General features: G+C 43.5%; 4 protein-coding genes across 4 annotated transcripts; 2 read left to right on the forward strand and 2 right to left on the reverse strand.

The window, feature by feature from the left end:
• Positions 1-814: 814 nt before the first annotated feature.
• AOL_s00080g105 (uncharacterized protein) lies at positions 815-3334 on the forward strand (the record flags this gene model as incomplete). Its single annotated transcript, XM_011124480.1, has 1 exon — positions 815-3334. One exon carries the CDS (start codon positions 815-817, stop codon positions 3332-3334), a length of 2520 nt encoding a protein of 839 aa, XP_011122782.1.
• A 939-nt stretch (positions 3335-4273) lies between these two features.
• Positions 4274-6959, reverse strand: AOL_s00080g106 (uncharacterized protein; the record flags this gene model as incomplete). Its single annotated transcript, XM_011124481.1, has 2 exons — positions 4274-6818; positions 6886-6959. The coding sequence occupies 2 exons, from the start codon at positions 6957-6959 to the stop codon at positions 4274-4276; spliced, it is 2619 nt and encodes an 872-aa protein (XP_011122783.1).
• An 837-nt stretch (positions 6960-7796) lies between these two features.
• On the forward strand, positions 7797-8918 carry AOL_s00080g107 (uncharacterized protein; the record flags this gene model as incomplete). Its single annotated transcript, XM_011124482.1, has 2 exons — positions 7797-8112; positions 8191-8918. The coding sequence occupies 2 exons, from the start codon at positions 7797-7799 to the stop codon at positions 8916-8918; spliced, it is 1044 nt and encodes a 347-aa protein (XP_011122784.1).
• A 1044-nt stretch (positions 8919-9962) lies between these two features.
• Positions 9963-11324, reverse strand: AOL_s00080g108 (uncharacterized protein; the record flags this gene model as incomplete). The annotated part of the gene is made up of 1 exon (XM_011124483.1): positions 9963-11324. The coding sequence occupies one exon, from the start codon at positions 11322-11324 to the stop codon at positions 9963-9965; it is 1362 nt and encodes a 453-aa protein (XP_011122785.1).
• Between the last annotated feature and the right edge of the window lie 73 nt (positions 11325-11397).

The following is an 11397-nucleotide window of genomic DNA, read 5'->3' on the forward strand; positions in this document are numbered from 1 at the left end:
TCGAGGCTAGATATCGATAACCTACTGGCTTATTGGGTCCCCATACGTATATAAATTACTCCTATACATTCCGTGGCGGACAGCTCCAGGTTCGGGCTACATAGGTAACCTCTCAGCTACTAGTAGAACATCGCAAATGCGGTACTAAAGGCTGCAGGTGGATGGGACTGGTGATCGTGAGCTGTCAATATTGCGGAAAGTTCGGCTACCAAATTTGGTTACAACTGATCATTATGACCGTATGGGTTTATTTTTGACATCTGTACTGACTTGGCTAGCCGCTTAGTGGCCCAGGAATTCAGGAAATAGGCATTCTATTGGGTATATGCTCCGCCTCGAGCACCTGGATTCGAGGCTAGGGTATGTGGAGCACAAGACACGTCCAACTTAACCTAGCCCCCCTCCGGGCGTTCCGACATGAGCTTGGAGCTGTACTTCTCTGGCATACCGACATCGACAGCTACTATGAATGGACAAAGAGGGGTGGAAAGAGAACCTTTCTGTCCCTTTACATTATATTATAATATTACACACACCGTGAGTTCAAAAAGGGCGTCAAAAACCTATAAGTAGTTCACAAATTGCCCCAAGTGTATAGTCTCATTTAAACTTAGAGCTTCAAATATATCGATATATCGATAGTTAACGCACTCTAGACAGAAACTACAAAACCATTACTTGAGACTTAGTTTTCTATAAGATCTCCTCGCTTTTGCCGTTAAATACTTATTATTTTATCTACACTCTGTTTGAAGGACTATCTACAGTATATATCATTATATCTCGTTCAAAAAACTGTTTTCAAAGAATTAAGATGAACAACGCGTTCACCACCAATATCAATGATGTCGAGGAACGATGTGCGGCCGGCTACTATGACTATATCATTATTGGTAGCGGGATGGGGGGTGGTACCCTCGCACGATGCCTTATAGGCGGCGATTCTGGTAAAGAGCATACAGAATCGCCTCGGGTTCTCGTTATAGAACGCGGCAGTCTCCAATTCTCTACCCATTGCATGAATACCCCGACTCCTGGCTGGTACAGAAAGGAAGGACCCTCTATGAGTACGGACGTTGTTTTCCAGTCTATAAAGTCTCCGATCAAAACCGTTACCTCAAATTCGGTTCCGTACGTAGGAGGGCCAGTTCATTGCCTTGGAGGGCGAAGTAATGTTTGGGGAATGTATGCTCCGCCGTTAGATGCGATCAGTATCCAGCGATATCTTGGCGATGATATTAAGAGATATCTATTCGATGAAGATGGTTACAAAAGAGCCTATAAAATCCTTTCCAACGGAGGCTCGCTGGAAGCGCCCTATCCAATTTCCCCCGGCCTCGTACATATCATGGGAGAGCGAGTCGATAGGATTCTTGAAGCCTTCAATAGCATCTACCAGTGGCCCCAAAACACTGGAGACCCTTACTGGTTGGGAAGATTTACACTTTGCCCGATGGGAACAGAATTTTTTCCAGAGCACCCGCAGAAAAGTCTCTACCAGGCCGCCTTAGGAGGATACTCGGCTGTCACCTGGATGTTGGAGCGCTGCTATGATAGTAGCCAGGCTCTTACAATATTACTGAATACCCAGGTAATGACTGTAAACTACGAAGGCGAGCAAATCACTAGCTTCACAGTTCTTGACCCAGAAAGGAAATACGACCAGCTCCGTACTATTCCTACAGGCGGGGCGACAGTTGTATTAAGTTGTGGGACTATTGACACAGCCGCTCTCGCTTTAAGGAGTAGGCTCAATAAGATACCAGACGGTCTATCTAAATTGTCTCCAAAGCTTGGGTGGTCGCCGAATGAAATTGGCGTCGGCCTGACTGACCATGATATCTGGGGGGTTAGGTTTGACTTGGGTCGGAGGGCTGACGCAGTGACAAATGCCCTTCATGGCCAAGCGCTCCGTATACAAGCGTGGGCGACTTTGTTTCCAGACGATGAGAGGAGAGATATACCTTATCTAATAGACCCACAGCCGCTGAGTGAAAGTGGCCACCGGGATCGGGAGCATCTACGACTGGAGCTACCACAGGCCTCAGCCAACCCTTCGGACCGAGCAGCACAGTGCCTCATCAATATAACTATTAATGCCACGTCATTTCTTGGCTCTTCCTTATACCATGAATCTTCTAAAGTATATCTTGACGAAAACCAAAACATCATCTCGGAAAAAGCTTTCAATCAAAATTATGATGAAAGTAGAAAATCCAGCCTTCAGGTGGTCTTTGAGTTCGATAGCCAATTGCAGGACGATAACAAAGTCTTAAACCTTCCGAGGTCAGCCCCAACAATCGAAATTCCATCTCGCGAGGACAAGAGACCCTACCTTGCTAGTATGCGTAGGTTTGCCTTCAAGGCCGCATTACTTTGTGGTCAGCCAACGCTTCTAACTCATACCTCTGAATGCCTATGCGAACATTGTTGCGGGAGTAGCCCCGAGCTAAAGACTCTGCGGGATGAATTGCGCAGACACGATATATTAACGGCCGCGAGTAAAGGCGCCCCGCTGGTTCCGGATACGTTGGACCCTCAAGAAAAAGTGGAACAAAACTCGTCCATAAATTACAGAAAGCCTGAACCAGAAACAGTTACACCATATCAACCGGAATTCGAAGACTTAAAAGCCCATACACATAACAAGAGATATGAATCCGACTTGCCCTCGGGCCCTGAGGAATGCTACTTGTGTAAAAATGATTATAAATGCGTTTCAAATTCTATCGATGGATTCAACTCCTCAAATTCTGAGCCTATGTTGGCCTGGGCTCGACTAGATACTGAAATTAAATCTCGCGGTATCAATGTGGAGAGGGCACCCTTTGGAGTTGTAGCACATGAAGTGGGGACCATGCGAATGGAGACACCTATACATACTAGGGTGGAGCTAGGGACAGCTAAGATTATAGGAGAGGATCTTTTGGGATCTAGGAAAGCTGCAACAGAAGCAGTAGGGACCACTATCACAGCACCAGAAGAAGCAGCCTCGAACCTACGCGCGGAGGAGGAGAATTCATTCCATCCAACGCCTTGCAATTGCGCTGCGACTGGATCAGGGGGGTCTCGAGGGCTTTACGGTGTCGTGAATGACAACCTGAGGTTCAAGGGGCTGAATAATCTATATGTCTGCGACCTTTCTGTGTTTCCATGGAGCCCGGCAGCAAATCCATCTCTAACCCTAGTAGCTTTGGCACAGCGTCTTGCTGATCGGTTGGAGTGCTTGAGAAAGGACAAAAATAAAGCAAAGGAGAAAGAGGAAAGAATAATTCAACATATTCAGGAACAAATTCGCGGCATGAATATTTCAAAGGACTGGCTTGTCGTTTAATGGTATGGGATTTATAATTTGCTGTCTGATTGGCGTCCTAAGTGGGAGATTATTCTGATTTTATATTCATATATATGGTAATGAATTCTAATCTACACGTTCCCGTCACTCGAAAGCTTGGAAATGCTTTTTCTTATAACCCTATTATTAGGATCTCATGCATCTACAATAGACATGATATCTAAGTTCTGTCTAACATAGACGGACACATCTGTAGAACTTATTAATTGATTCGATCATGAAGCCAGGCCAGGGTATATGCTTGTTATGTATAGACTCATACGTATTGAGAACTGGATAATAGACAGTTAATTAAGTTGTGAGTAAGCTAGTACTCTAGTGGATATGCGGAGATACTAAGCTTGGGCTTAATTTTTTTAAAGATTTTCGGTAACTACCTAGTACGTATAACATTGATCCGGGAATCGGTGTGCAAGCGTCTGGCTCCAAGGCTAGATCCGGGGTATTCAAATCTAAGACCATTTCTTTCAGAGTGTTAGACTAATACTTGATTCAACGGCACGAATCTGTATTCTGCCAATGAGTATACCTTAATCCCTTAGCTGTGAGCATTTTATATATACCCAGTTAAAAGCGCCTGTTAGTTATTGATATTGACCACATGCACATATAATCGTGGTTAGAAATAGAGAGTTTAATTGAATTTATTCGTATCCTCCCGCGAATTCGAATACTATCATTAAATTTACCACAAACCCGGGTAAACTAATCTAGTCGACGAACTCCTGAAATAGTTGAGGCAGTAATCCACGCCCAAACTTTCTTATTGGGTTTGAAGAATTCCCACATGTAATCCAACCTCAAGTTTCTCGAAGACAGAAATTCAGAGGAGAGTAGCACAATAGTTAAGAAATCATCAAGAGCCAATCCCAATCCCAAAACTGAAAACTGATGCTCTTGCATAGAATCTCTATTTCCTTATTCCTTCAGAAATTCATACTTATCGGTAATCGTCCTTGCAAGCCCTTTAAAAGCCATATTCCTGTCAACAGGTTTCCCAATCCCAGACTTATGTGCAAGTCCCTTGATCGGACTCCTCAAGCCTCTCCCTTTAACTGGGCTTTTCGGCGTCCTGGTAATATGCTTAACTGGGCTTCTCGAAGCTTTTGCATAGGATCCACCTAGACCCCTCGGTTTACCAGGGCTTCCTGAGACTCCTTTAGATTGTAGTTGTACCGTATCTTCCTCTAGAATGGCTTCAACTCCAAGTTTCACCGCCCCAATTCTTCTCCCTAATCTTGATAAAGATCGCGACCTACTCCTTGTTCTTGGATAAGTATCTTCGGGTAAGAATATTTTATCCACACCCTCATCACTAGCATCGCCATTTTCTGAATCGTTATTGTGTTTGTTCTCAGCTTGAGCGTTGTAAATTTCCCCCATTATCTCATCAATGGCATGTAGCTCTCCCAAAGACCATTTTTCGCCTTGCATTCCCTTATATTCTGATGTACTATGAGCTGGAGCTCGGCGCGGAAAGGCTACCCTACCTCGCGGTTCGACTTGAACGGGAGGCTGAATTGTGCAAGCAGTTGAATTGTCCATATCTAGCTCCGGCATCTTCAATTCCGTCTGATCTTCTATAAAAACCGCTGGCTCTTCTTGATCCCTTTCAAGATACGACGGCGGTGTTACGATACCGCTTCTGCTCTCCGGCGAGGGCCCCCCAGATCGATACAGCGCAGGAACTCGAAGTCCTGTCTTCTCATCTTCGTCCGATTCGTCTCCAAATGTATCCATGAAATCTTCATCATGTTTTTCATCCATATCATATCCAAATTCTTCACGGAATGCCTGGATGTTTCTTCGAAACTGAGACCATGGGTCTTGAGTATTCTCGATATCATGCTCTGCTGGCTCGATCGCATTTCTAACTCCCTCGATGCTGTCGCGATCGATTATAGTTGCCCATGGATATCTCAAAGGTTTCCCGGTCGCCAAATGCGAACCGAGGGCCCATTTCCATTCTCTAGCGTCAACAAGGTCCGCCGCTACATCTTGATAAATCATATTTGAAATCTTCTCGTGGTTGGGAAGGGCGTTGGTATTAATTTCAGATGTGATATCTCCGTTGGGTAGCTTAGACAATTCCGCATTCTCGGCGCAATTAGTAAAAGTCCGCTCAACGCCACTACACCATCCTCCTTTGAGCTTCGCATCCCGAAATCGGTGATCCAGCGTCCGATGATAATCAGAATCAATATCCCGTCCTCTTCTGTTCTCGTCCGTATTTGAAAACCGTTCCGAGGATTCAGCTGGGGAACCAACGAGTGGGCGGGATCCTGGTAATATAGCTTGTCGGTTTGTTAATGGCTCTAGAGCTAGGGCAGTCGGAAATTCTTCAAGATCTTCATCTTCTTTACGGACCCGCTTCCTTTGTCTATGGGTTCGTCTTGGCTCTGGCTGCTTCGTGTCCGCCATATCATCCAGAAATTTTGATGGCAATGCGCCCAAAACCGCCTCTCTTGTAATTACCATTTCGGACGAAGCAGCAAAAGGCTTATTTTCCAAAGAATGGGGGTACAGAGCACAGTCGATTGAATCTGATCCGACCACTGCCGTATTTTGATCCTCTGCTCTGGGCGCTCCTTTTGACCGTAGTCGCCTTTCTGCCATTCCTTCAATCATGTCGTTCCTACACTTCCTCGATTTACAAAAATCAATTCGAACTCCGTAATCTTTGGCTTTCTGTAACATTTCCAAAATTTCTTTCCACACTCCTCGTTTCTTACATCGTGAGGTTACGGCTTCATCGTCCCAACCCTCAAGTTTCTCAAGGACTTCGACATAGTTCACACTGATGGAAGCGAATGCGACGGGATATCCGTGTTTTGTCTTCGCCCTTTCGATGACTGCGATAGCTCTCTTGACACCATTTACCGCCGTTGTGGCCAGCTCCCTTTTTCCAGTCCCTCCCTCTTTCCATGCTTCATTGTATATTGACCCAGGTCCACAATATATTGCTCCCACAGCTTTTTTGTCCATCTTCCCTGTGTAGACTTCAATAACAATACCAATCTCTCTAGTTCCTTCAAGATTTTCGATCCAATTAAAATTTGGTAGCTTGTTCACAAGTCCAAGGGAAACCAAAGACGACTGTAGACTATTCACCGTGCCAGTAGACAAGACTCCATCCACATCATTTAAATCGACGTGGAAGTATCTAATAATATCCATTATTTGGGCTTTCGTCAGTGCCCGGGTTATATCTTCGACTACTAGTACTGGTAAAAGATATGGTGTAGAAGAGACGGCTACTGGTAGAATGGCATATTGATTCTCAGGTTGGGAGGTGTCCGGGATTAGTGAATCCGAGGGTATTCGAATAATCTGAGATCCAATCCATGGGAGTGGTTTGTCCAATACGTAGTTGCTAAGAAAACTTTTCGTGAAGATAGATATCCTAAGGTCCGGGTGGGCGAGAAGTTTGGGTTGCTGGTCGGAACTTAAAGGGAAGTGAATTCTGTAAGATAAGTTAGTTTAATTGAACGAGAGGTTTCTTCGCCTTCCAGGAGGGAAAGTCATCTTACTTGTGGGGCTGTAGGAAATGTGGGATTTCACGTCCCGGGAAGGCGAATGCGGGTAAACTTTTAGTGCGTTTCATGACTCCAAAAATTCAATATTCTGATTCCGACAAGAATTGTCCTGAATGATGACGAAAAAAATTAGATAATGAGGTCAAGGAGTTTAAAGAGATGCCGAGTTCATTAAATAACAAGTAATATAGCAAATAAACATCAATAATTCTTATTTATGATAGAGAATATCATAAGGCGTTACATGAATCATCATATGATTCTCAATGCACTGTAGATCTGTAGCTCCGAAAATTGATTTATAAAAATTCTAAACTTGAATCTTATGCTCTAATATAATAGGTGTATCGCGAAATCGAAGAATTTGTATAATTACTTATGCATATATGGTCCGTATGTACGTATACATATGTATTATATAGGTAGGTAGCTAGAGGGCATTATGTGTCTAGAGAGAAAATTCTTTAAACTTCAGTTAAGATCTGGAAAATAGAAAACGGATCACATCTCCGTCCTAAGGTGGTGGAGATCTCAAAGAGTATATAAAATGCTACATCTCAGCTGATAATTATGGTCCTTCGCCATATATAATCTTATGTTCAAATTCTAGGGAAAACTCCGGTTACCCTTAAATTTTATTTTATTTTAGAATTTTCCTATATTTTAGTGCAAGGGCGATATAGTCGCTCTGCACCCGCACAGTTCCTGGGTACCTACAATATAGACTTGTAGAATATCGTCTAAATCAAAAGTGCCCTTGCCAGGCTGTCTGTCTCACTCTGCCCTCGAAAAGTCCAAACTCTTCGTACTTCCTCCGAAGTTTTAAAAAGTTATCTACAGCCCAATCAAAATCAGATCCGGAGGCTCCAGAATATATCGGCCGCCCAAAACCTTCCCTCGACTGCATGCCATTAGAAATCCTGCTAGAAATAGCATTCTATCTTCCAGATGCTCGTACTGCCGTTCAACTTAGTTGCGTCAGTTCATCGCTGTACTGGAAAATAGCAGGATCCCAATATTTTTGGTACAGGTTTGGAAATCAAGTATTAAAGAAATTCCAGAAGTTCAGTCAGACGTATAATTACCACGGTTATATTGTCAACGTTATGTCGGGAGGGATAAAGAGTACTTGTCAGATCTGTTTAACCCCGAAGCGTGGAATTGTTAGGAAGGGAATAGGGAAAGTGGTGTGCATGATTTGCCTTGATGAAAATATCGTCCGTGAGTCTAAGTCTTAAGGTCTTCCGTCCCCTTAAACCCGGTTATTCACTGCTGACTGTCGTGCTATGAAACAAATAGGTGCCGATGTCGTTCAACAAATCTCAAATATGGACCTAACAAACTTACAAGAATTCGAAGCAATATTTTATCTAGATGGAGAACCGAATACTAGGATAAATAGATTACAATGGCATAAACGCTCCTGCTATTGGCTTCCAGCGGTTAAGAGGGAAACAACAAAGGCATATGGCCTCCCATGGGGAGAGGTAATGGCAATGCACCAAGATGTAAGGCCGCTCACCTCGCCGAAACAGATCCGAGAGTATTATCATCAGGTCCACGAAAGGATTTTCGACGAGACTACAAGTAGATTTCGCCAAGAACTAGGGAGACTTTTCAGGGGAATACTCGAACCAGATGCTTTCCGTGGAATGCTAAGGCTTGAGCAGTCTGGAATAACAGCCGGATTATCTGTGCCAACTGAAGGCCAAAACGATCAAGCCGACGACGCATGGGTAGGTGCCACCGCCCTACACTTATATGTAGAATACTTCGGTACCCAGGTTTCTATATCCCAACCAGCACAAGTACGAATGTACAGGACAGGAAGGCTCTGGGGGTTAATTTCAGTGACTCTATTGAATCGGTTGACCTCCGGGGGGAAATACCGCGGGGGGTGTATATTTTGCCCTAACCAACCACACATACACTACGGGAACTACCTTGGGGCGACTGAGTTTTTAGAACATGTGGCGCACTATCACCCCGAAAAGGTTCTACATCTGAAGCACTCCTGGGATGTATGAATACCCCGTGGTTAAATTTCTACTAAGCCTCGCGAATTAGCTAATTAGAATTATCGAACATTTTACGAATCCAAGTATTGTTTTGTGCTTTATGATACAGCCCCGCCGTTTTCTCGTTTGAATTCTTCTTGAAAAAAATGTATCGGTCTATTTTGCAGTCCTGGCATATGACTCGATGCCAATAAAAGCAGTCTACCAGCTACGTAGGAAATCGGGAAGCTCTTATACCGATTTTGGAAGATATTGTTAAATTAACTTGGACAAATGTACATTTTTGCCTTTATTAAACCTTTCAGTTAAAACAATTATTTCCCTTGGCATTGTTATAGTAGCTATCAAAATTGATTAAAGTTAGGCCTTCGTGTGGACCATATCCATATGCATATACTTATGGAAGACCTTCAGTTTCTTAACCAAAATGAAGCGTGTGGTATTTTTATGTCACAACAATTCCTACAGCCTCTCAAGCCCCGCCTCGCTGCTGCTATACGCACACCTCGCTCGAGCTCTTCGCATTCACAATTTAAAACATCCTCTTTCACCATCGAAGATAGAAACTCTATCTCATTGACTCATGCTAAGTTACCTTATATCACCTTGGCTTGCGCTGAACGGTGTACATATTTCACGACTTGATCAAGCTCGACATTAAACGCGAACGCGAATCGTTAGCTCTTAGAACTCCAAGTTGCGAGTATTTCTTACACGGAAGAATCCCGCAATCCGCCCCAAAGGTTGCAAACCGTTCCGAGACATTTCGCAGCTTTGGAGGGATTGGCGAGAATGGTTAGGCTTCTCCCCAAACTATGAAACATGATGCTTTTCCTTCTCGCCTAGATTTATAAACCCCGACAAAACTCTTTCCGAGTTTAAGCATTCTCTACATAGAGCTGTAAATACCAATAGTATAGTTTAGTTCAGACACAAGACAGATAACAAACTGAAGAAAATAACATTTATCAGATATATCGATAGCCCACATATTTAGAAACAAGAATGCCTGACTAGATAGCAAAAAGGTAATATTACTTTACTCATTAGCGATCAGCGGGCTTCTTGTCCAAGCAAAGCGTCTCTTATACCTGGAACCATCTCTCCAATATCACCTGCTCCAATCGTTATCACAACTTCAGGGTCACTATCGATAAGCTCATGTATAACGTGAGACTTCGCTATCAGCCTTTTTCCCGGGCTCTCAATTTTCGAAAGCAACCACTCAGATGTAACCCCCTCTATCGGATGTTCCCTGGCCGGATATATATCCAACAAAAATATTTGATCAAACTTCGACAAGCTTTCCGCAAAGCCGTCAATGAAATCTTTCGTTCGGCTAAATAAATGCGGTTGGAAAACCGCGAGAATTCTTTTGCTGGGATATAATTCTCGAACTGCTTGATGAACCGCATCGATTTCAGTTGGATGGTGGGCATAGTCGTCTATGTAAACTAGGTTTTCGGTTTTTATCTGGTATGAAAAGCGACGTTTGATTCCCTTAAACGAGCATAGGGATCTCCGTAGCTGGTCTGCTGAAATTCCATGTGTCCACGCCATAGCCGATGCCATTAGTGCATTACTTAAGTTATGACGGCCTAGAAGCCCAAAGCGTAAATCAGGAATAATACAGTCCGGTGTTTGGATGCTGAATAGATATTCTCCGCTCGCGCTGTCGACCCTTATATCAAGAACCTTGAAGTCCGCGTCTTCTCCAACAGCAATCGCTTTCCCACAGAGCGGAAGACCTTTCGTCACAAATAATCGACTTTTATTTTCCACTTTCTCCGCAAATTCTTTGAAAGCAGTTTCAATAGAATCTTTATCTCCATAGATATCGAGATGATCTGCGTCCATGGAAGTAATACAAGCAACATCTGGATATAGTTGCAGAAACGACCGATCAAACTCATCAGCTTCGACGACAGTAACCTTAGCTCCACTCCCGATCAGATTCGAACCATAATTTTCAACAATCCCTCCGACAAAGGCCGTAACTTCCTCACCCGCTTCGAATAGTATGTGTCCCAAAATACTCGAAGTGGTGGTTTTTCCATGTGTTCCCGCGACAGCAAAGCAGTATGTATTCTTGGTAATGATTCCGAGTACTTCCGCCCGTTTTTTGATCACATAGGAGTTCCGCAAAAAGAAATTCCATTCGGTATGGGATTTTTGAATGGCTGGAGTGATGACGACTAAAGTATTTTCTTTTGTGAAATTCTTGGGGATATGATTGATGTTATCTTCGAAATGGATCGAAATGCCTTCGTTTTCAAGTTTCTGTGTTAATTGCGTTGGTGATTTGTCGTATCCAATAACAGTTTTCCCAGCAGAGTTTAAACACCGTGCTAGCGCGCTCATACCGATTCCACCGATACCGATAAAATAGACATTTTCTATCTGGCCTAATTCCATTTTTTAATGAAGAGGAGCCAATTGGTACAATTGTCGTAGGTATCGATACTGGACTTGGGCTAGGTCAATTTCT

This window comes from Orbilia oligospora, assembly GCF_000225545.1.
Source record: "Orbilia oligospora ATCC 24927 unplaced genomic scaffold scaffold00080, whole genome shotgun sequence".
NCBI lineage: Eukaryota > Fungi > Ascomycota > Orbiliomycetes > Orbiliales > Orbiliaceae > Orbilia > Orbilia oligospora.